General features: G+C 43.6%; 1 protein-coding gene across 3 annotated transcripts; it reads right to left on the bottom strand.

The window, feature by feature from the left end:
- Positions 1-1,953: 1,953 nt before the first annotated feature.
- Positions 1,954-24,119, bottom strand: LOC121304277 (choline transporter-like protein 4). Of its 3 annotated transcripts, XM_041235315.1 has the most exons (23): positions 23,958-24,119; positions 20,852-20,900; positions 20,232-20,305; positions 19,972-20,050; positions 18,972-19,071; positions 18,411-18,542; positions 16,809-16,869; positions 16,249-16,363; positions 15,377-15,460; positions 15,106-15,218; positions 14,166-14,288; positions 13,634-13,733; positions 13,363-13,455; positions 12,675-12,777; positions 12,106-12,362; positions 9,784-9,878; positions 9,125-9,228; positions 8,073-8,146; positions 6,897-6,967; positions 5,953-6,051; positions 5,095-5,103; positions 4,504-4,559; positions 1,954-2,790 (listed from the first exon to the last, which is right to left on the bottom strand). In XM_041235315.1, exons 1-23 carry the CDS (start codon positions 23,995-23,997, stop codon positions 2,644-2,646), a joined length of 2,178 nt encoding a protein of 725 aa, XP_041091249.1. In that variant the 5' UTR covers positions 23,998-24,119; the 3' UTR covers positions 1,954-2,643. The 3 variants fall into 3 exon arrangements, with proteins under 3 accessions (XP_041091249.1, XP_041091247.1, XP_041091248.1); XM_041235313.1 differs by lacking the exons at positions 1,954-2,790; positions 4,504-4,559; positions 5,095-5,103 and having other exon boundaries at positions 5,634-6,051; XM_041235314.1 differs by lacking the exons at positions 1,954-2,790; positions 4,504-4,559; positions 5,095-5,103; positions 14,166-14,288 and having other exon boundaries at positions 5,634-6,051.
- Positions 24,120-24,813: the final 694 nt, after the last annotated feature.

The following is a 24,813-nucleotide window of genomic DNA, read 5'->3' as shown; positions in this document are numbered from 1 at the left end:
AGCCAAAGAAAGAGGCTGTGCTGTCACTGTGATCTGAGAGAGGTCGAGACAGAGAGGCACTTCCTGTTACACTGCCCCCAGTACAAACAACCCAGGGACACACTGCCCCATGTGGAGCCTCTCACCAGTCATTAAGAGCACGCTGCCCAGCGTGGAGCCTCTCGCCAGTCATTAAGAGCACGCTGCCCAGCGTGGAGCCTCTCGCCAGTCATTAAGAGCACGCTGCCCAGCGTGGAGCCTCTCGCCAGTAATTAAGAGCACGCTGCCCAGCGTGGAGCCTCTCGCCAGTAATTAAGAGCACGCTGCCCAGCGTGGAGCCTCTCGCCAGTCATTAAGAGCACGCTGCCCAGCGTGGAGCCTCTCGCCAGTCATTAAGAGCACGCTGCCCAGCGTGGAGCCTCTCGCCAGTCATAAAGAGCACGCTGTCCAGTGTGGAGCCTCTCGCCAGTCATTATCGTTCAAGGTTAATAGTGTTAATATGGAGATGGGTGGGGGTGGGGGTGGGGGTTGGTAATGAAGGCAGCTGTATAGGGGGAGGGATGAGGGGGGAGGGAGGTGTATCTGTATTGTCTGTATTTATGTTTGTGTTTAAGTGCATAGACAGAACTGCCCCCGGCAGGAAAACTTTACGTTATACACTTCGGAATCCATAAAACGCCATATTAGGAAGAAAATAATGCACACAAACAATCACTTTGGTTTAAATTAAATATTTTAATCTCTTAGACTCTCACATTAACTAGGTTTACATTTTTTTTACAGCAAGCTTCCACCTTTATGATGCATTAGAGTAACAAAGACAGAGTCTAAAAAAGCGCTTTTGGTATAAAATTGAAAGCATTGTGAGAGCGGGCTGTCAAGTCAACCCCCAACAAACATGCTACTTTAATTTTCATCACCAGCATTGAGATTCGCATTCGCAATCTCTTCTCTCTGATTATTAGCATTGGCACCATTATCACGACTCCCCTTCACATCGCTGCTAACTCAGGGGCTGGTGTTTCAGGGGGCAGCGATAATGTTGCTATTACTATCATCAAACATTTAGTTTTCTTACAGTTTACAATATGGTACAAATAATTGTTATTTTTATGTGCCATTAAAAAGGTACAGAAAGAATGTAAACTCTATGGAAAAAAAGTGTTACAAATCAGGCACTTTCTTGTCGTTACTTGTTAAAAAATAGAAAAAGACAAAATACACACAAATAGTTCATTTTTTTTTTTTTTTTTTTTTTTTAACAATTCTAACATTATGACAAAAGCATTGGCCTTGTGCATTCGTGAACTCATGAAGTACAGAACCTGCCTCCTGTGTTCAGCATGGATCTCCATTCCCACACCATCAACACCTACAGCTTTGTCCATAAAGTGCGTTACTCCTTCATTAATCCCCTTTTGTATTTAAAAAAATATATATTTTTTCTTAAATGTATTTCTAAAATGTAGCCCCCGTCACTATCCTTACTTCCCTGCATGCTCTCTTTTGTAATCTGAAAATTGCAGTTAAGCACCAAAACAGAAATGTGGTCAAACCTTTTTGGTCTATCAACTGTGTTTTTGTAGCAAACTATCATTCCCTGAATCTTACTGTCAGGGTCTACAGCAAGCATGGAAGTCATCTGAAAACATCTGGTGCACATCGAGGTTACAGGAATCAGTTTGCACGAGCCCTGCTCCAACCCCCTTTGAATTCCTTTGCAACCCCAAAAGACACTTTTAAGTTGACCCAGGAAATAAAGCATTAACAGCCTACCTGAAACGAAGGCAAGCAAACCGAGAACTTGGCGTAGCACCGCGTGTTTTAGAATGACGTTCCATGTTTGCTATAGCTTCATTTCTGTATGTTAGCACTGTGCTGTACAAGTTTTGTGTGAGTCATTTAAAAAAAAAAAAAAAAAAAAAAAAAAAAAAAAATCAAAAAAAATCAGTGTCAATCGTTTTTTTTTAAACATCTGATTAAAAAAAAAAAAAAAAAAAAAGGACTGAGGAAATGCTTGTCTTGAAATTTTCAGAAAGAAATCAGACCATTGTGTTGAACTAAAACTACCAGGTATTACACTACCAGTGTATTGGCATGCAAGCTCTGTGTACTTCTACTGTATCTAAAGACCACGTAGCTTCTAATTTATCCATTTTCATTTTCACTGCCCCCCCCCCCCCCCTTCTTTATGATGTTTGCAAGTGCTTCTTATTGCAGGTACTCAAATACTGTAAGGGCAGAGCACTAGATGGCGCTAGCTCTTATTTCTGTAAGACTGATCAAGCCTACATTACAGACGTCTATGGCAGAAAACTAGAACTGAACAGCAACTCCAGCACAGACTTAAGACAAAAAAACCAAACGCAGTATTTGATTGCTATAAAGAAGCACGCGGAACGATAAAGACTAAGAAAATGAAATGTGAAGCTACATACTCTCTTGACCAGGATAAGTAGTTAGCCGACTAAAACTTAGCAATAACTATAAAACTGCCCGGTACAAAATGAGCAATTCCTTTCCCTTAGGATGCGTCCAACTTTTCTGAAAGCGATTTCCCCTCTGAAGATCGGTCTGTGTGTTTAAAAGGCAAGCGGTGCGTTTGCTGGTGTTCAGGGCTGAGCGAGGACTCGGGAAGCGAGTGTGAGTGCGAATGCATCCTCACTAGTTTTTGGACTCTTTGGGTTGCTTGTTCTTCTTGTTCAGGATCTTCATGAGAGATTTGGGCATGTAGTAGGGCTTCTCCTGAGAACCATCGTTACGCTCCAAATCCTCCACTGTGCAGAGAGAGAGAGAGGAGGGATCCTTTCCCTACCGGGTTTTCTGTTAGCTAGCGTCCATCCGTTCACAAGGAAGCTACTCCTCCCTCCCCTCTCTCTCTCGCTCCTCCTCCTTAGGGAGAGAGAGGGAGAGAGAGAGAGAGAGAGAGAGGGAGAGGAGAGGAGAGGAGAGAGAGAGGGAGAGGAGAGGATAGAGAGAGGAGAGAGAGAGAGAGAGGGAGAGGGAGGAGAGAGAGAGAGTAGGATAGAGAGATCTTCCTGAATCGCCTGTCAGGTCCTCTGAGCTACGGAGGTTCTGTCTTTAAGTCTGCCTTGATACCCCTCTCATGTTCTCGTTCGTGTTGATCGCCTCTCTTGGTCGTCGCTTTCCGCTCTGCTTTCGCTCATCTATTTTCTCTCAAGAGGTGGAAGGGGTAGAGATAGGGGATGGACCTCTTTCTGCAACGAAGGCCCATCTGTCGCTCTCTGTCGTATCCGCTCTTCTGCGCTCGCTCTCTCAGAGACTTTTACCCTCTGTTAGACTCCCTAAGGCTGTTCATTTCGGTCAGTTCTCTCTGTAAATAATTAAAAAAAAAAGCTAAAAATTAACATAAAAAAAGTTTTGTCTCTTTTTTTTAGCAAAGAACTCTAACTAGGGACTAAGCGTATGGAAATTGACTACTCCTGTGGAAACATTTAATCTCCTAGCTATCAGCGTGACTGCACTTGTGTGAACCTAAAAACTACCCCGCTCTGAAGAGTGGAGATAGTAGTGAGAGGGCTGCCCTGAGAGGCTTCTAATTTATAGGGTGCACCATGATAGAGAGGAGATATTAACAGTTTTTCGCGCCGGCTCTATGAGATAGACGGTTAGCCCAAGAGAGAGTCGAGAGGGAGAGGAGAAGGAGAGAGAGAGAGAGAGAGGGAGGAGAGAGGGAGAGAGGGAGAGAGGGAGAGGGGGAGACTAGAGAGGGCTGCTGGGATTTAGAAGACTTGATGCTGAAGCTTACATTTCAGACTTATACTAAGTAACCTAGAAACGGAAGACGTAATCAATTCTTCTTTCAGCACGTACGATAACTGAGACATGGAAGAAATTTTGCAGAGATTTACGAGAGGGACGTCATGAACATTCTGGTAACTGTTTGCCTTGCTGTTCTGCCTACAGTATATCCCATACTCTCCCTGAACTTAGGTTTCATCCATAAAAACTGTAAAAAGCAACTGCCAAATGGCCAGTATTGACATTCAATGAAAAACTTTCGACAGATCACCCTGGTTAAGTAATCGGTCTGTGCGTTCGTGCCCACATAGGTTTGCATGGTTCAGCAGCCAGGGAAACGATAACATCTGACATTCTGTCCCTACTAGTGTGCTATCTTTGTACGTTCCTTCCCAGTGAATATTCAATGAAGATTAATTCTGTGTGTAGTTAGGAGGCATTGGCCTGAGCCTCAATTGTCAAACGTGCTGTGCAGAGAGGATGATAGGAGGGGTCTGTTGGGTGTACACAATTTCGAGATTGCTATCCATGACCACACGTTGTAGGTCACACTAATATCAAAAACCCTGTACAGGTGCTGGGCAGATGCTGTGCTGTACACAGGGCAATGCTGGCAGGACCACACTGTATAACACTAATATAAAACCCTGTACAGAACTACACGTTCGATGGTTTGTACAAGTCAATATGGTACTACTATTTGCACATGTAGATCAAGGTGATCACGTCTAGGAAGGGGTATGCTGTATGCCTAGACCGCACTATGTGATACATTGAGAAGAAAATTTGTTCAAAACCAGAAGATAACAGGTGAGGGCGAGAGAGGTAGAGGGATCCACTACAACAGTGTCTTGGTGTCCCTTGATTCGGAGAACAGGCTTAGAATAGGGAAATCTGTACGGCCATGTTGGGCGAACAACCGCAGAGACACTGTCTTCTTGGGCAAACATGCTAAGAGAGGATCTATCAATCCTGGGGTGTTGGTGAGACAGAAGAGAGGGGAGCCGAAGAGAAAGGGAGGGATTAGTTACCTTGTTTTTGAAATGTGTCTGAAGTTACGTAATGTGAGATTCATTTGTACCACAGTTTTTGGTTCCTGGGTAGTAAGTGTTATTTCCTAATTGCTTATGCCTCAAAAGTATAGAAAATGGCTATTATTCCCCACAAACTTTGCTTTTGTGACCAGGACAGTGATAGTTTCAAAATATCACTATTTCCAATGGGAAAACGGGCAAATGTGTGTCTTTTCGTTCACATAAAAAGTCAGAAAAAAAAAAAAAAATGAATAAAAAAAAAACAAAAAAAAAAAATAAAAAAACAAATTAAAAAAAAAAAAAAAAACAAAAAAAAATACAAAAATGACTACAAAAAAAAAAAGACAACAATATCTTAGGGTTTAATTGTATATACATTGAAACTGAGCCAACCCCACTGCAGTGTACCACTAGAAGAAAATTTTAGCAAAATGTGCTTTACACACTATATCATTCAGCAACTTATAACAACTTTGGTTATCAGGTCTATTTTTTCACAAAGACCTAATACAATAAGAATTTGGCCTATAGTATTCTATTTAGAGAACAAAAATAATAAAAAATAAAAAAAGTAAATCTCGAAAAAAACAAAAAAAAAACTACTCACTTCTATTGGAAATAGTGATATTTTGAAATATCACTGTCCTGGTCACAAAAGCAAAGTTTGTGGGGAATAATAGCCATTTTCTATACTTTTGAGGCATAAGCAATTAGGAAATAACACTTACTACCCAGGAACAAAAAAAAAAAATATATATATATATATATATATCATTTGGGAAAATATATATATGTCAGCCAAATAGTAGGTTAGTATATTTCCATGAATACAATATGGTGTGTGGACATACCTATCATCCAAAGATATAAAGGTACTTGAATATACACACTGCTGTATGCATCTGTTTGCAGTCTAGTAATCTTGAACTGCAGTTCCAATGTAATTCCAGTCCAGTCTAGTAAATCTTAAACTGCAGTTACAGTGTAATTCCAGTCCAGTCTAGTGATCTCAAACTACAATTCCAATGTAATTCCAGTCCAGTTTAGTCTGGTGATCTTGAACTACAATTCCAATGTAATTCCAGTCCAGTTTAGTCTGGTGATCTTGAACTACAATTCCAATGTAATTCCAGTCCAGCGGTCTCAGTTGGAGGAGCCTGGGTTTGATTGGCAGTACTCACTATAATCTGCACCCAATAGTAGTTCAGTGACCTTGCATTGAATGTTTCGCTCGGCATTTCAATTCTACCAGAGAAGAAAAAGAACGCCAGGACTCCTGAAAATAAATAAACAAACAATATAGACAGCTATTATCCCTCAATCTCCCCCTTTTCTCTGTCCACTCCGGCTCTCTCACCCACTCCCCCTTTCCTTACTCACTAACCCCCCTCCTGTTACCCTACCCTCTCCTCTACCCCTCCCTCTTCTACACCCACCTCACAGCTTCCCTGTTTCTACTGACAGGTCTGTTAGATTCCCCCCTCTCATCTCCCCCCTATAAGTGGGGAACCGGGTGCCCGGACAAGATGTCTGTCAAGGAAGAGAGGAGGAGAAGAAGAAGAACGCCAGGCGTAACCCGGTGATTAGTAGTAAGAGAAGGAAGGTGGCCATCGTGTGACCCAGACGGGAGCGAGGAAAAGGGGGGGAGAGTCAGCCGGTCCGAGTAGGGAGGGGACTCGAGTAAGTAGTAAGCCTCTGTGGTAGAGTGAGGGGAAGGGAGAGGGAGAGAGAGACAGAGTCGCGGGGGAGAGGGAAGAGGGAAGAGCCTCTTCCAGAAGGAGAAGATCGGAGAGGGATCTCCCTAGGGGGGAAGAGGGCTAGACGTGGAGAGGGGAGACGGGGGAAGCTCGAGAGTTTGGAGAGGGAGATAGAGAGGAGGAGAAGAGAGGGAGAGGGAGAGGAGATCTCCACTCGCCCTCTTCCCCCATCCTCTCGCCCCTCTCTCCCTCTCTCTCTAGAGAGATCTTAGGAAGGGGAAGAGTCCCCTGAGATAGCCTCCCCTCTCTCCCCTCTCCTCTTCTCTCTCCTCTCCCCTCCTCTCCCCTCCTCTCTCTCCCTCCTCCCATCTCTCCCTCCCTCTCTCCCATCTCCTCTGTCCCCCCCTCTCTCCTCTCCTCTTACCCACTCCCCCAACCACCATTAATTTTCCAAACAGCAGCAGCAGGTCCGTCACTTTATCCAGCACCACCACCCTGCAAGACAAACAGAGTGCATCAGGGAAACAGTTCCCCAACTCCTATTCAAATGAGGTTCCTTTCAAGACTGCCATCTCACTATCATCTGTCCAACAGATACAATAGAATACAAACTAGTCGAGGAATCTCGAGCTGCAGTTCCAATGTAATTCTAGTACAGTCTAGTGATCTCAAACTGCAGTTACAGGAGGAGGAAAGTTAATTTGTCCCACCATGTACAAAACAAACAACGTATGTAACTTCAGTTAGAACAAGCCCAGTCTGATCAAGAAATAGGGTTAATTATTAGACTACTGACGTAAACCTAAATTCTCTTACAAATTACAAACAAATTCAAATGTATAATAATCCTCAGATGAGCCACTGCAGTTAACTTACACATCTGTGGCTACAACATCTCGCGAGATTTTAAACTCCCAACGAGATCTAAACTGGCCCCCAGGTGTTCAGATAGAAGTAGGGTGTGTTTCTAAAGAGATCACATGGATTGCTGTGCAGCCTGACAGCATTGCACTGACCCAAACTACAATTCCAATGTAATTCTAGTCCAGTAATTCTAGTCCAGTTTAGTCTGGTGATCTTGAACTACAATTCCAGAGGGCCCTGGCTCAGAGGAGAGCTAGTGAAGGCGCTGGGAGGGTGGAATTGCTTGTACTCTGTGTTTAAGAGGGCCCTGGCTCGGAGGAGAGCTAGTGAAGGCGCTGGGAGGGTGGAATTGCTTGTACTCTGTGTTTAAGAGGGCCCTGGCTCGGAGGAGAGCTAGTGAAGGCGCTGGGAGGGTGGAATTGCTTGTACTCTGTGTTTCAGAGGGCCCTGGCTCGGAGGAGAGCTAGTGAAGGCGCTGGGAGGGTGGAATTGCTTGTACTCTGTGTTTCAGAGGGCCCTGGCTCGGAGGAGAGCTAGTGAAGGCGCTGGGAGGGTGGAATTGCTTGTACTCTGTGTTTAAGAGGGCCCTGGCTCGGAGGAGAGCTAGTGAAGGCGCTGGGAGGGTGGAATTGCTTGTACTCTGTGTTTAAGAGGGCCCTGGCTCGGAGGAGAGCTAGTGAAGGCGCTGGGAGGGTGGAATTGCTTGTACTCTGTGTTTAAGAGGGCCCTGGCTCACCTGACAATGTTCCTCATTAACAGGCAGAAAGCGTTTTTAGCAGAGGTGCAGAAGTTCTTGCCGTAAATTGCGATCTCAATCGTGTCCTTTCGGTTTAATTCTCTTTAGAAGACAAGTCAACTTTTGGTGGGGGGGGGGGGGGGGGGATGCATAATCTAAAATAACTTTTTAAAAAATAAATTAGCATCAAATGACTTCTGTGGGTTTCTTTTAAAAATCTTTGACAGCGTTCAGTTCTAGTTGTCTGCCACAGATGTATATAATATAGGCTAAATCATATTAGTAAGCACCAGCTAGTGCACTACCAGTAAATAGAAAGGAAACTTGACCCAAAGTGGCAGACCACTGGATGGCGCTGACTCTTACTTGTGTAAAGACACTGTGGCTGAGCTGACAGGCAACTAGAACTGAAGAGCAGCTCCTGAACGCCATCAAACAGACTTATCAAAAAATAACACAATGAGTTCAGACAGCAAGGACCGTTCAGAACGCTGGCAGCGTGACTGAGTCACGTCAGCAAGAACCGTTCAGAACGCTGGCAACCTGATTGAGTCACGTCAATCAGAACCGTTCAGAACGCTGCAGCGTGATTGAGTGACGTCAACAAGAACCGTTCAGAACACTGGCAACCTGATTGGTCACGTCAATCAGAACCGTTCAGAACGCTGGCAGCGTGATTGAGTCACGCCAATCAGAACCGCTCAGAACGCTGGCAGCGTGATTGAGTCACGCCAATCAGAACCGTTCAGAACGCTGGCAGCGTGATTGAGTCACGCCAATCAGAACCGTTCAGAACGCTGGCAACCTGATTGAGTCACGTCAATCAGAACCGTTCAGAACGCTGGCAGCGTGATTGAGTCACGTCAATCAGAACCGTTCAGAACGCTGGCAGCGTGATTGAGTCACGCCAATCAGAACCGTTCAGAACGCTGGCAGCGTAAGGGGACGATGTGCTTGATGGATTAAAATGACCCTGATGGGAAACCCGTTTAAACAGTTCTGCCATCCCTTGTCTTTTGAAGGATGTTTGCAATGGCTGCGCACTCTCTCACCATGATGTAGGCGTTTCTGTTGAGGAACTTGATGAATTTCTCCAGACACCAGAAGCAGCACTTCAGACAGCACATGATAAAGCGAATGCAGGGGTTCTGAGCAGCTGCGAGACGAGACGAGGAGAGGAGCGAAGAAAAAAAAAGAATGACAAATTGAGGAAAAGAATCAGAAAAAATGAAAAGAGGATGCATAAAATGAAAGAAACAAAAAGAGCAACATTAACCACGTTATCTCCTATCAGCTTTACTACCATTATCAGTGCGAGTTAACTGGGTCCTTAACCAGGCTTTACAAATCTTAAACACACCATCAATACTTATAAAACACTCACCGTGATATCACTGTTACTGCTAAATAGTGGTGCTTATCTCTTAATAGCTTTAATACCATCATTACTTCTTCCCATTCAAAGTCGAAAAATCAATTTCCTTACCTCATATGAGCACTAGAAACATTATCACTGTCTCTCTTTAAAAGGAGCGCTAACCAGTTTTAAAACCCCTTCAATTTCCTCTTGTTACCTTTATTAACATCATCACTGGCCCCTCTAAAGGAGTGCTAACCATCTTTAAAATCCATTCTCTTACCTCTTGTAATGGGTTTGCAATGCACAGTGGCATCGATCTTGGGAAGACACACGATTAGCTGTAAGCCTCACCTTTGAACTTGTGGTCAAGATACTCCAGAATGATGCGGATGAACTGGACGATGGTCAAAATGAGTGAGCCGAACGCCAGAGAACCAACGTGATACCTGGGGGGACAGAGAGAGAGAGAGAGAGAGAGTCAGTACAGTGGTTTGCTTATGTTTAGCATGGCTAGAGTGAGTTTCAGGTACTGAAGAACCAGTTCCATCTACTGACGATAACACAGCTCCTGAACGGACAGGAAGAGCATTACAGTGGTTTGTTGCTTTAGTTTAACTCAATTGCTAAGAGGTGAGCCTTCAAGATACCTTTGAAGACCAGTTCCCATCTACTCGACGATACACAGCACAGAACCAAAGCTACGCAGGATAAAATCTATTATAAAAAAAAAAAAACTTAGTTAAAAAACAGTTATGCTTAAAGCCGGAAATTTCTCACAAAAAAATGACAATTAAATGAACTTCAATGGTGCATCATGAAACCACAGGTTCGGTTTTTAGCACAGAGACTGAGATGAGGGGGCAGGCAGCATACAATGCTCAGTGGAAATGGCAGAAGTAAGAAAACGAATTTTAAAACCTCAGCAAAAACATTGTTAACAAGGAGAAGTTCCACCAGGATAACCATGAAAAACCTGCTGTTGAACGCTGTTAATACCTTTGATTAAGGGTGGGGTTAAAATACATTTTGCAAGCTCATTAGCATCACTAACATTTCGCTTAATCAGCTGTGATGAAATTTGGAATGGGCATTCAATAGAGCAAGTGCTTGTCCTACTTTTGCCAGAGTTTTAACGTGTGACCAGCTGGCTAACAGACTAGCTGACTAGCCTATTAGCAGAGTAGTGGACTAGCTGAATGCATGGACTAGCCTATTAGCAGAGTAGTGGACTAGCTGAATGCATGGACTAGATTATTAGCAGAGTAGTGGACTAGCTGAATGCATGGACTAGCCTATTAGCAGAGTAGTGGACTAGCTGAATGCATGGACTAGCCTATTAGCAGAGTAGTGGACTAGCTGAATGCATGGACTAGCCTATTAGCAGAGTAGTGGACTAGCTGAATGCATGGACTAGCCTATTAGCAGAGTAGTGGACTAGCTGAATGCATGGACTAGCCTATTAGCAGAGTAGTGGACTAGCTGAATGCATGGACTAGCCTATTAGCAGAGTAGTGGACTAGCTGAATGCACGGACTAGCCTATTAGCAGAGTAGTGGACTAGCTGAATGCATGGACTAGCCTATTAGCAGAGTAGTGGACTAGCTGAATGCATGGACTAGCCTATTAGCAGAGTAGTGGACTAGCTGAATGCATGGACTAGCCTATTAGCAGAGTAGTGGACTAGCTGAATGCATGGACTAGCCTATTAGCAGAGTAGTGGACTAGCTGAATGCATGGACTAGCCTATTAGCAGAGTAGTGGACTAGCTGAATGCATGGACTAGCCTATTAGCAGAGTAGTGGACTAGCTGAATGCATGGACTAGCCTATTAGCAGAGTAGTGGACTAGCTGAATGCATGGACTAGCCTATTAGCAGGGTAGTGGACTAGCTGAATGCATGGACTAGCTTATTAGCAGAGTAGTGAACTAGCTGAATGCATGGACTAGCCTATTAGCAGAGTAGTGGACTAGCTGAATGCATGGACTAGCCTATTAGCAGAGTAGTGGACTAGCTGAATGCATGGACTAGCCTATTAGCAGGGTAGTGGACTAGCTGAATGCATGGACTAGCCTATTAGCAGAGTAGTGGACTAGCTGAATGCATGGACCAGCCTATTAGCAGAGTAGTGGACTAGCTGAATGCATGGACTAGCCTATTAGCAGAGTAGTGGACTAGCTGAATGCATGGACTAGCCTATTAGCAGAGTAGTGGACTAGCTGAATGCATGGACTAGCCTATTAGCAGAGTAGTGGACTAGCTGAATGCATGGACTAGCCTATTAGCAGAGTAGTGGACTAGCTGAATGCATGGACTAGCCTATTAGCAGAGTAGTGGACTAGCTGAATGCATGGACTAGCCTATTAGCAGAGTAGTGGACTAGCTGAATGCATGGACTAGCCTATTAGCAGAGTAGTGAACTAGCTGAATGCATGGACTAGCCTATTAGCAGAGTAGTGAACTAGCTGAATGCATCGACCAGCCTATTAGCAGAGTAGTGGACTAGCTGAATGCATGGACTAGCCTATTAGCAGAGTAGTGGACTAGCTGAATGCATGGACTAGCCTATTAGCAGAGTAGTGGACTAGCTGAATGCATGGACTAGCCTATTAGCAGAGTAGTGGACTAGCTGAATGCATGGACTAGCAGCTTAGCTGGCCAGTGGATTAGCTCACCGCAAAGTGCGGATGAAGCTGCTGGCCACGGGGAAGTAGGGCAGGTCCCCGGGCTTGTTGAAAGCCCAGTAGTAGGAGGCGAATGCCCCAGCCATGGTGCACTGGCCCAGGGCGAGGACAAAGTTCATGCACCACAGGAAGCCCAGCACGTTGTAGATCTGCAGGTTGAAGAGGTTCTGCTGGAACAGGCCCTCCTCGTTGTACTTGAAGAACATGCAGCGCGCCGACTCGCAGGGGGACGAGGACGCATTGAAGCTCTGACAACACAAGACACGGGGGTCAGCCTCCATACTGACGAGAGAGAAATGCGTGTGTGGGAAAAACAATGGGATTACTGATGTTTGGTATTACTCACTCACACACGTGACAGACACAGACCAGGGATGGAAATAAGACTCTTACTCGTCCCCCTTTCTCTTGGTCAAAGGGAGATAAGAAGCAGTAAAACCAGGAATGGATCAAATGGCTATGCAAAGGGAGTCTTATTTCCAGCCCTGGAATATAAATAAAAATCTGTGATTATTGATTCTTGACTCCTCTTATTCACACACACACACAGGCAATATTACCGATGGATCACAGGACTCAGTTCCGTTGATGCTTGCACAGTTTGGCAGAGTTTGGTTAAGTGCCATCACTCGGTACAGAGGCATCCCCGACGTTGCCAGGTATCTGCAGTGAGCCTGTCAAGGACTGAACCTGATCGACAGAGAGACTCGTACATGAAACCTTCCCTAGTGCGAGTATCCAGCCATTCTCACTGACGCAGCTCTGACAAACACGAGCTCATAGCAAAACACGAACCGCACAAAACATCTGACACTGCAAAGGTGGTTTAAAGCACCACTGTGTCCTCAACAAAGCTCTCAGAATCACGTCTAAACTCGATCAGGAAGCCAGGAGTGGAACCACTATTAACCTCCCCTCCCCTCCCTGCAACACTCTGCCCCTTAGCAGATGAAGAAATACGTTTTTTTCTTTGAGGTTTTTATTTTATTGTATTCACATCCACTAGGGGGCAGAGTGGAGGGCGGGGGCAGGTTAATGGTACAGTGGTGTAGTGGCAAACTAACCATGTTGGTGCTCATGTTCGGCACAAAGGGTGTGAAGAGATGCCCTTAGATTCCATGCATGCGAGTTGTGGAGGCCATGCAGCACTGTGGGTTAAATGTTAATATGAACCAGGAGTAGGAGTGAATCACTGAAATACAAAGTCAGTAAAAAGTCAGTTTGGATCCCAGTCTGGTGAAAGGATACAGCGCAGTGATGCCCCAGTAAGCCACACAGATAACCAGCAGGACGAAGGTGACCAGGGGATACAGCAGCGCGCACATAATGTGACCGATTGCTCTGAAACACAAAACATTAAAACAGCACGTAGTATCAAATCACATCAGAGTTTACTTTACTTTCACCTTTTAATAGTGTTTGCAAACATTCCGAGTGCTCTGTACTGCAATCACCCAGACAACGTGGCTTAATGCACAGACACACAGGCAGGCAGACAGACAGACACACAGAAACTAACCTGCTGGCTTCCTTGATTAGTGCGATTGCAATGAGAATCCGTTTCCTCAGAAAGATTAGACTCAGGAGCAGAATCACTTCAAACACAGCCAGGATGATCACTGAGAGAGAGAGAGAGAGAGAGAATCATGTCGTGTCATTCTCCTGAAATAAAATATGCTTGCATATGAACATAAGAACATAAGAAAGTTTACAAACGAGAGGAGGCCATTCGGCCCATCTTGCTCGTTTGGTTGTTAGTAGCTTATTGATCCCAAAATCTCATCAAGCAGCTTCTTGAAGGATCCCAGGGTGTCAGCTTCAACAACATTACTGGGGAGTTGATTCCAGACCCTCACAATCCTCTGTGTAAAAAAGTGTCTCCTATTTTCTGTTTTGAATGCCCCTTTTTCTAAACTCCATTTGTGACCCCTGGTCCTTGTTTCTTTTTTCAGGCTGAATATATTGTTGTTTAATACACTGACGGGACCAGCTGAAACGTCTGTCTGCTTGATTGCTTCTAACCCAGCCTCTCCTCAGCTCCTCATACTTACAGAAAGCCAACCAGGTCTCTTGAACCCGCAGTAAGACAGAGAGGTCCGAGGTGAAGCCCACAGCCGATATGGAGGCATTACTCGCTTTGTAATTGGAGTACTCCCAGTAGCAGTGCCAGATGCCTGAAACGAACAAAATAATCCCAGTTTTCCACTTTGATTAGCTGCATACAAGGATGGAAGCAAGACTCATACTGCACAGCAGTTTGATCCATTCGAGGCTTTACTATGAGGTTGATTAACCCCAGTGTTCAGGTATCAAGGACGTGCATGGTAAGCAAGCAACCAAACAAACACAGCTTTAATCAAGTACAGTAATCTTTTCGGATTTTGTACAGTTATTCTGTGAACTACAAATCACTTTAAGTCCAGCTGAGCTGGCTGAACTCGAATGTATTTATTGCATTTATATAGCGCTTTTATACAAAAGTATCGCAAAACACTGTACAGTACAGAGCAGGAAAAAAAGAACAAACCACAATACATTTGTATAGCGTGTCACACAAACAGTCAGACCATTTAAATAACACTATACACATAATAATACAAAAGCAGATAAGAAAGCTGTTTTTCTTGGCATCAGATACAGAAATATAATTGGTCTAAGTCTGGCTATATTTCACAAAATGGTAAGAAGATACTTCAGTCTGAAATGACAGATCAGGATCCAAGCTGACCTCCAAACTCAATAGAAGCTAATTCCAGAAGGGGGTTCAGTGATCAAACAGCAGCAAGATGCCAAGGCTTTATCACAACATGCTGGGTTTACTTTGCTCTGCAATGGAGGTCTGCCATTCTGTTATTACTCTACACAGTGAGATCCTTCAAGAAGCTGCTTGATGAGTTTCTGGGATCAATAAGTAAGATGGGTCGAATGGCCTCCTCTCGTTTGTAACCTTCAAATAAAGCACTAATTCACGTCACTTCTTCTGTCACCTACCGTAGCCAATGACTCCAATCACTCCGAGAATGAGAAGCCACACCATGACTCCAGCGATAAAGCGCAGCAGCAACAGGAACAGCAGACTGGCCAGCATCGCGATCAGCAGACCACTGAGAGAGAGGAGAGAGGCACAGGATTACAATCATCATTGAGAGAGAGAGAGAGATGGAGGAGAGGAACAAGGACCCCACATCCTGACACCCCCACCCTGCAGATAGGCGGCACTATCAAAATAATTGATTTTAGTTTCTTCCGTGTAAACACTTACATTAGAATCCAATACCAGGATTTGGTGAAGTCTTCGAAAATCTTCACCCCCAAGGCTTTAGCATTGAACCCCATAAAGAGATCACTGGAAATAACCAACACAAACAAAGATGGATTGGAGATGGAGATACACGCAGATTTCTTATTAACTTGGCTGCATTAAAAAACACAACGCTGATACAACAATGCATGACTGTTTTGCTGTGGAACTTGACATATTACACTAGCTAGGGATTAGAGTTGTTTTATCAAAGTTTCAGGGGATACTGAAGAAAGGCATATTCAGAACAGAGAAGAGAAGGAGCTTTTTCACAGAAAGGGTGGTGACCCATTGGAACAGGCTGCCGGACACAGCTGTTGAAGCAGACGGATCCTTCAAGAATAGATGAACAATTCCGTATAACCCTCCCTGTGACCATAATGAGACCTTTAGCTAGCCGTCTGGAGGAAGGACGGTCCGTCTAGCCGCGGATTTCCAGAGGTTTCGTTTCCTCTACTAACCTGGTCAGGGAGGGTTGTTTCTCCTCTCCTGCGTGTTGATTGATCTTGCATTAAATGAGCGAGAATAGGTAGGCTGAATGGAATTTTCTCGCTCTTGAATCCCTTATGCAATATTTCAGTCGAACTGTGATTTTTGGGGAATTTGACATTTAACGATTCAAACTGAAAAGAGGCAAACCTAATTATAAATGTAGTTGCTGCTAATAGATCCCACTGGGGACCTAGTCCTGATATTAAAGTACCACAAGAATCGCACACCAGATAACATAACAGGAGCGGGGGAGAGAATGATCCATGTTCTTCAATCTCTGTCAGTTTGAAGTGATAGAGCAGCACTGATCTCTCACACAGCTCTGCGCAGCGCAGACTCACCTGGTGGCATTTGTAATGGAGCTGGCAGTGTCGTTGACAGTCGCAGACCCAGGTAAGGTGAAATTAGAAGGGATGCTCGGCAAGTTAACGATATTGGGGATGCACCGATTAAAAACTGAGAAACAACACAGGGACAAAAAGAGCAAGTTAGCATTTAAATAACTTGGTTCTCTTCTACTGCCCGCTTACCCTTTCACAATGTTTGCAATCAATCTGAGGATTTCTTACTGCAATCACTCAGATGCTGTGGGGTTTTTATAAGTATGTTGCTTTGACTGCCAGTTCAGGATCTGCTCTTCAGTTCTAGTGGCCTGCCAGAGATATGTGTAATATAGGCCAGACCAGCCAATATGTCTGTATTAGTAAGCACCAGCCCCATCTAGTGCACAGCTAACGTACTGCCAGCAAAAAAACCCACAAAAAACTCCTTAATTCAACGTGGCTGATCTTTTGATGGCACTGCTCTAGCTTCTATAAAAAGACAGCTATGGCAGGTAATCAGAAAGTGCCAGAAACTAGGACTCTACAGGCTTTGCTAATGCCTCAGGTGAGCCTCTTACCTGCAGTAGAAGGAATATAAAATCTGGCACACAGTTCTTTGCTTAGAATTTGATCCACAGTCTAAAAGGGAATGATAAAAGTGAAATAGATCAATATGTATATACATGTTCAAGCACGTGTTCAGAGCGCAGACGTCGAATAACTCATTCATATTAAAAACATACACAATTTATTTTTTTTTTTTTAATTAGATCTCATTTTGGAATCTATTTTGTATTCGTTCCATTCCAGCAGAGGGAGCAGAGCGAAGCTGAAGTGTGCTTTGGGGAAAAAAAACTCAAGTAAAACCAGTAATGGATCAAACTGCTATGCAATGGGAGTCGTACTGCTATCTCTACAGAAATCCCACCTTGCTTAGAGACTTTGCAGGTAAGACTGTAAAGCAAAATACCCAGGAGGCAGAAACAGAATGAAATGAGGGTGTAGAGACAATTAACTTTGATGTTTGTATAACCTGTGGGATGTGGAGGTGATATTTATACATAAATAGGGTACATGCCAAGCTGCAGGGAGAGATTCTAACCTCCAGTGCTGGTGGGAGGACCCTGCAGACTCCACGTCAACATGGCTCCCAGTGGAAGGGGGAATATACTGATCTGACTATCGTTTACAAGCTACTGTCACTACTTTGATTCGTCTAGAATTCAAGTATCAAAGTGTCTGGTCTGCTGTATTTGAAACCAATGAACTCTGTGAACCCTGGTGAAAATTCTGTCTGAATTCTGTGAAGTGTCTGCCAATCATATGTCCTTTGAATCATGATTATACTTAATTTGTTATGTTTAGGAGAATAAATACTGCAGGATGTCATCAGTTAACAGAGTAAATTAAACCATCATTCTTACAAGGATTAAGCAGATGGTAAAACCTACCATGTGTGTTTCCAAGTGTTGGGCAGCGCCCTTTAATCAAGCTGAAAGCGGATTTCATTCTCTTGCACTCTTTGCTGTGTCTGAGTGTCTGTCATACAAAGAGAGCCCAAGAAACACACTCCGAACACTTGGAAACATGTTAGAAGTAATTAATGTAATGTTGTAGCTAAAACGTTTCAAATGCTTTGTCATTCACACAGTGCGAGATCTAAACGTTTCGAATGCTTTGTCATTCACACAGTGCGAGATCTAAACGTTTCGAATGCTTTGTCATTCACACAGTGCGAGATCTAAACGTTTCGAATGCTTTGTCATTCACACAGTGCGAGATCTAAACGTTTCGAATGCTTTGTCATTCACACAGTGCGAGATCTAAACGTTTCGAATGCTTTGTCATTCACACAGTGCGAGATCTAAACGTTTCGAATGCTTTGTCATTCACACAGTGCGAGATCTAAACGTTTCGAATGCTTTGTCATTCACACAGTGCGAGATCTAAACGTTTCGAATGCTTTGTCATTCACACAGTGCGAGATCTAAACGTTTCAAATGCTTTGTCGTTGACACAGTGCGAGATCTAATAACAAATGGGGCTGAAGTGAATTACTTTAGGGTAAAATTGCATCTCAGAGCTTGAGATTTGCTCTCGCTACCAGAACCCTGGATGCAACTATAGCCTCGTACTTCAGTGGAGGCCCTCTATTGGTCTGTGGGTCTCGGGTGACTGACCAGTGTGGTGGTCTGCAGGTCGATGGCTGGGCTGCAGTACTTGTCGCTGAACACGTCTTTGGGCTTCGCACCGGGAAAATATCCACTCAGGGGAACAATCCAGTAGCTGTTGGGGCAAGCGTTCACACACACCTGGGGAGGGAAGGAGCACACAGTCAATGCTTTCTCTTTGACTCGCTGTTTTTTTGCTGTGCTCACTAACAGTTCCAGTTAATTTCTTCTAAAAAGACTCGCGAAAGCTGGTTGCGAGGGAGCATATCAGTGTTGCATTAGCGCTACGCTGATACATTTCCCCCACAATCGTCCTCGAGGAGTCATTTCAGAAGCCAGGGAATCGCACAGAACACATTTCCAACATCAGCCAATAGACATGATCCAGTCAACCCACCTTTCCCTGTCTCATAGTCCAAAACTACTGTCTGTCTTCTCACTAAACAAATAGAAGTGTCCATTGACCCCTTTTCCCTGTCTCTCCTGGTACTGACATAACATTCAACTTGAGTCAAAAACAGCTGCTTCTGAAAAGACTGCCCAGGTCTGGCTCGGGGGTGAGGGACTGACCTGGGTCGTTGGGCACTGCAGTCCGTTCAGAGAAGCTGCCATGATGTTGGTACCAGTGGCACATTTCAGGATATCAAAGTAAAACACATAGGGCTTCCCTCTGAAAATAAAACAACACACAGCACAAGTCACAGCAAGCATCAGGATGTGTTCCTGCTGGGCCGTGCAGAAAACAAGCTTTTGTGAATTTTTCCCTGACATATTTGTAAGGTTGCATTGCAAAAAAAAAAAAAAAAAAAAAAGAATTTTAGGGGTGGAAATAAGACTCCCATTGCATAGCAGTTTGATCCATTCCTGGCTTTATTACAGTTAAGACACATCTGAGATTGTTAGCTATACACTGTGGCGAACCAAGCTTGTATTAAAACCTGGAACGGACTGCTACGCAATGCGAGTCTAATTTCCGCCCCTGAAATTAACAAATTAGCAAAAAGAAAAAAATATGGTCATTAATTTAGCCATACGACCAGTAATCACATAACTGTGATTCTGAAAAATGATTTTGTATTATTATTAGAATTTTGTTTAAAACAGCACTTTGAAAAAGGAGATGAGCTGTCTATGCAGCTCTGTGGACAGGGCTGTCTCCTACACAGGGTTTGATGGGCTATGAGTGTGCAGCTCTGTGGACAGGGCTGTCTCCTACACAGGGTTTGATGGGCTATGAGTGTGCAGCTCTGTGGACAGGGCTGTCTCCTACACAGGGTTTGATGGGCTATGAGTGTGCAGCTCTGTGGACAGGGCTGTCTCCTACACAGGGTTTGATGGGCTATGAGTGTGCAGCTCTGTGGACAGGGCTGTCTCACACAGGGTTTGATGGGCTATGAGTGTGCAGCTCTGTGGACAGGGCTGTCTCCTACACAGGGTTTGATGGGCTATGAGTGTGCAGCTCTGTGGACAGGGCTGTCTCCTACACAGGGTTTGATGGGCTATGAGTGTGCAGCTCTGTGGACAGGGCTGTCCCCTACACAGGGTTTGAGGAGACAGATGCAGCTCTTACTGATTGGGTCCGAATCCACAGAAAACTCCAGTCGAGTTTCGAGGGTAAATGACCTGCCTGGGGTCCCCGTACAGCCAGGCTGGGAAGGGAGGGAGGGGGAGAGAGATATATTACCAAAATACGTGGCATCAAACATGATATTCACACAGTTTCACCAAGTTTCAATATTTAGGTTTCAATATTATACAGCACCAAACATGATTCAGACAGTCCCCCTAAGTTTCAGTCGCCATAGTTTTATATATATCACAGTTTCTTACCCAGAACTCCCACCACCAGGTATCCACCAATGAAAATCATGAAAAAGATGCAGCAAATAACATCAGTGCAGCCCCTGAAAGAGACACAAACAACACAGTCAGCACGACGAAGCCTCGCACTGCTGAAAACTCTCACACATGAAAGCACTTCAAACACTTGGAGGTTAATCTGTAGTGTGTCGGGTGTCTCTTATATACGCTAATCTGTGGTGTGTAGGGCGTCTCTTATATAAACTTAAAGAATGCAAAGAGCTTTTATCTGTGCCCTATGTTATAAGCACTGGATGACATCATATGGAATTTTGACAAACAGTGGATTTCTAAAATGTGACCTCTAATTAATGGCACACAACTATTGTGAAACTAAGGGATTCATTTCTAGTAACAGACAGGTAATCATGGACAGACAGACAGACAAGGACATTCGCAGATAGGCTGGAGGACACGGAGACAGAAAGACAGTCAATGGGAAGACAGAGCCACAAACACATTTCATACTCAGTCAGAAATGGGCAGAAACAGACAGAAAGACATTACAGTCTGTCAGACAGACAGTTATATGCGAGGACAGACACACATACAGTGACGGAGTCTCACAAGACTTAGATAGGCAGACAGACCTGTTGTGGAGTGGTCCATTGAAAGTCGGGTCATATTTAGCAGGTTCTCCTGAAAATGAAACAGAATGTTAGTTTGATTAGATGCACAATTAATTGTACCACAGATTTACAGAGTATGTTTGTATTTTCATGTTTAAATGTTTATACAGTGGTGGCAATACTGGTTTTAATACGAGCTTCATTAGCTCCTGCATACAGGTAATAAGCACAGGTGTGTTTTATTAAAAACTCATAGTGAAACCAGGAATAGTTTACTCCTGTGGGAGTAAGGGATCATTTGTGACAATGCCATCTGTACAAATGCCATCCTATAAATTCAAATCACACTCAGCTTAAACCTCGGCTATTTCATAATGGCACATTGTAGAAAATCATACGCACTTTTGCATACTGTGCACCATGTATTGGGAAAACACGTCAACATGCAAATATAGACCTCTCTCCCTCTGCTTGTTTCCTCTGACAGAGCAGTCAGGCATGCATCGCAGAGATAATAGCAATACATTCCCTTAGACAGAAAAAAAGGAAAGAAGGAATAATTAGGCCTATATCTCCAGGTTGCGCCCCACAATTCTGTTTGGTTTGGCAATAGAATTTCTTCTTGGTGACTGGAACTTTACTGTATTCTTTCAGAGTTCAGTTTCATTAAATCTTCAAGACGGAGCCCCACAACCCCGTTCAGTTTGACACTGCAATACAGTTTCAAGTAACTAACGTGCAAATTTATAAGGAACAAACTTAAAAGTGCCTTTCAGTGCCATCAAGCCTTTTTCTATACTGTTCTCAGTGCATACAACCCACTAGCTCTCTGTCTCTATACAATTACACAGAACACAACACAGACCTCCAGAGAGCGATGCACTTAATATATCTTTACAATAGACAGCTGGTTCTACTGTATTGCTTGACAACGCGACTGTAAGGAAGGACAGCTCAGGTTTCTGTCTGTGTGTCAGGGAGTGCCCTAGGGTTCTAAAAGGGAAATATGCGCACACACAGGCATCCGTTCAAGCCGCATATTTACATAAACCCCATCCCTGTTAGTGAATTCAAAATAAAGAGCCATCATTAACGTCAGGAGGTGCAAAACAATACATTCCTGGTTTTAATCTTGTTAGCTAAACACTGAGGCTAATCAAGCTTGTAGTAAAACCTGAAATGGGCAAAACCTCTATGCAACAGGAGTCTTATTTCCATCTGTGAACATGAAAACGTAGATCGCCGATGACCTCTGTGCACACGGAAAATCTTAGAGCAAGTTTAACCACAATTGAATGGCATGCAATTGTGTTCCAGATGGACATACACTCAGTAACAAGAGCGGAGGAAAGTTTCCTCAATCTGTGCGTTGGTCTTTCCTATTGTGATGACAAAGACCTCCAAACTGGTTTCACTCCCATTATTATTTATTTATTTTTGTGGTTATTTTAATAAGAGCACCGCTTTTGTCTATTGCTTTTTAAAACCACTCAGGGCTAGGTCGTCATTGGCGCGATTTGCATCTGAAAAGAAACACAAACTACAATTCTAAAAGGAATAAGAAATAGCTTTAAAATTACTGAAGGCAAAAGTTGTAGTTGTTTATTTCTGGTTTGATAACTTTATTGGGTGTCTATACTATGCACAAAATGCGCGAATGGCGATAGTGGTTGATTTTCAAAATGTTTCACACCAGTATAATAATGTGTTAAAGTTATATACAGACACACACACACACACACAGGCGGAGGGCGGACACGGAACCAAAACCTCTCTTACCAAAGAGCCTGTTCTTTCGCAAGGAGCGTGTATCAGACTCATGCATTTCAGTCTCTTCGTGTTTACTGGTGTTGCAATCACCCTCATTTCTAAATCTCGTAATTACACAGAAACCGGTTTGTTTGGTTTTTTTTGTTACTTTATCCAGCTCTCCGCATTGCACAGATAAGGGAAGACATGGTCGGATTTACAGTTTCTTCTTCGTTTTAAAACAGTAATACTACATTACAAATTAAAATATTCACACAAGACACATCTGATATTTGTTCTTGAGCTGCCTCTACCTTAAAATGATATCCAATAGCAACATACAAATTCCCACGTACCCGTGACCCATATAGTTATTCAAACACGTTACAAAATCTATTAAACAGATTTGTAACGTGTATTTTGTTTTAACTTATACGTTACAATTGAGTTGAAAACGCAAATAGCTTTACAAAAAAAAGAAAAAAAAAAGCATAATAATAATAATAATAATAATAATAATAATAATAATAATAATGTGCACCCAATTAAAACAAAAGGTTTCATGTATGGGGGTCATGTATTTATTTATACAGCAAAATATAAACACAAAAATGTCACCGCATTTGGAGCATAAAATGTTAGAGATAGATAGATAGATAGATGAGGGCCGGACAAGTAGCCAAAACAGACCATCGCTGGACCAAGGAGATGCTGGACTGGAGATACAAAGCGACCTCCATGAAGATGAACTTCAGAAACACTCAGGAGCAAGGCGGGCAAGGGAAGCCTTCATCCAGAAGTGGATTGATAAACACTGAAGGTTATCATGACAGATAGCCCTTTAATTTAGTCCCTATTGCGATTTGATTAACACAGCTATTTTAATAACTGGTTTATAGGAAGATCACATAATGCTATGGAGATGTGCACATCATAAAATTGTAGCCCTTGCAATAAGATTGTTCTCTGCCGTCAAGTCTGCCCGTAAATAACAGTTTAAAAGACAAGGAGTACAGCGCACCAAACCTCTCATTTAAAATCAGAAACGCCTCTCCCGAGCACCTTTTTCGGTTTGTTTGATGTCCATTTTTAAGTCGATTATCAACAACAAAATAACCGCCAGCTCCACCAAACAGCAAACACAACCGTCTACATTTAATAAAAAACTAAAAAACTGTATTTCAAGTCTTCATTTAAATGAGGAACGTGTCTTTTTTTAAAAAAAAAAAAAAGAAATAATCACCCTTTCCTGACGTCGAAAGCATAAGGACGGTCACTAGCCGCATTGATACACAAAACGCTTACCAGGGCAAACACAAGCCGTGTCTAATTGAGAATCGCACAGGTGTATTTTGGTTCAAATCTCGGGTTTTCTTACCGTAAAGGTCAGGGCTGTCGTTTTCTTTCTTTTTCCCCATTTTAGAGAGTTAGGTGGTCTTCAGTCTGCTAAGTCAATCACAAGTCAGGGTTTTACAAGTTATTTTCCGCTTGTGTTGCTAAATCTCTCCCTCTACAACGTTTACCTGCCACTTCGCACCGCCTGCTGACGTCACCTTACACCTGCCGTGGAGCGCTCACCTGAGCCACGCCTCCCAGTGATAGTGGAGCAGAGCGTCCCCCCGAGAACGATCCACACCTTGAATTGACTAGAATCGTGTTTCCAGTGTGCGGCAGTCAGCTCTACTGTACTCAACACATCGTGATGGTTGAACAGTTAGCTGCAATTAAAAATAAAGTATCTCCTATTTATTTATTCATCTATTTGTCACTAGGACGCTTCTGTAGGTGTGCTATTTTGTATCTCTAACCAAGCTAGCCCCCTATTGTGGTTTGATTAACGCGCAGACATTTTTATAACTGATTTAATAGCTATACGCACTGCTGAAGCAGAACAGCGAGGGTGGAGAGTCCGGGTTTACCCAGTGGAGGTGGGATGTCGAGGGTTTGTGGCACACTCTACAACCCGGTGTCTCGGAGACGTCGGGTTCAGGGGCCAAGAGTTGCGTTGCACAGTGAAGAACTTATCTGAAGCAGCAGAAAGGAGCAGCAACTGGCTGTGGTTGAGAGGGAATGATTCTGGATGGGGATCTCAGGCACAATAGAAATAAAGCAACGCTGATGTATGGGTAAGTAAGCTGGGGTGATGCTGTGACGCCAGAATCACTCTTGAGCCCTCTTGAGGTGTCGTGGGCTAGTCAAGGAAACACTGAGAATGGAAGGTGCCCACTTGAAAC

This window comes from Polyodon spathula, chromosome 37 (assembly GCF_017654505.1).
Source record: "Polyodon spathula isolate WHYD16114869_AA chromosome 37, ASM1765450v1, whole genome shotgun sequence".
NCBI lineage: Eukaryota > Metazoa > Chordata > Actinopteri > Acipenseriformes > Polyodontidae > Polyodon > Polyodon spathula.
Note: the sequence above shows the minus strand (reverse complement) of the source record. Positions and strands in the feature narration are given on the sequence as shown.

Coding starts and splice junctions, on each gene's coding strand:
- LOC121304277 (XM_041235315.1), bottom strand. CDS start 23,997: ATGGGGAAAAAGAAAGAAAACGACAGCCCTGACCTTTACG. Junction 20,306..20,851: donor AATGGACCACTCCACAACAG/GTCTGTCTGCCT, acceptor TGTCTCTTTCAG/GGGCTGCACTGATGTTATTT. Junction 19,072..19,971: donor TGTGGATTCGGACCCAATCA/GTAAGAGCTGCA, acceptor TTTTATTTTCAG/AGGGAAGCCCTATGTGTTTT.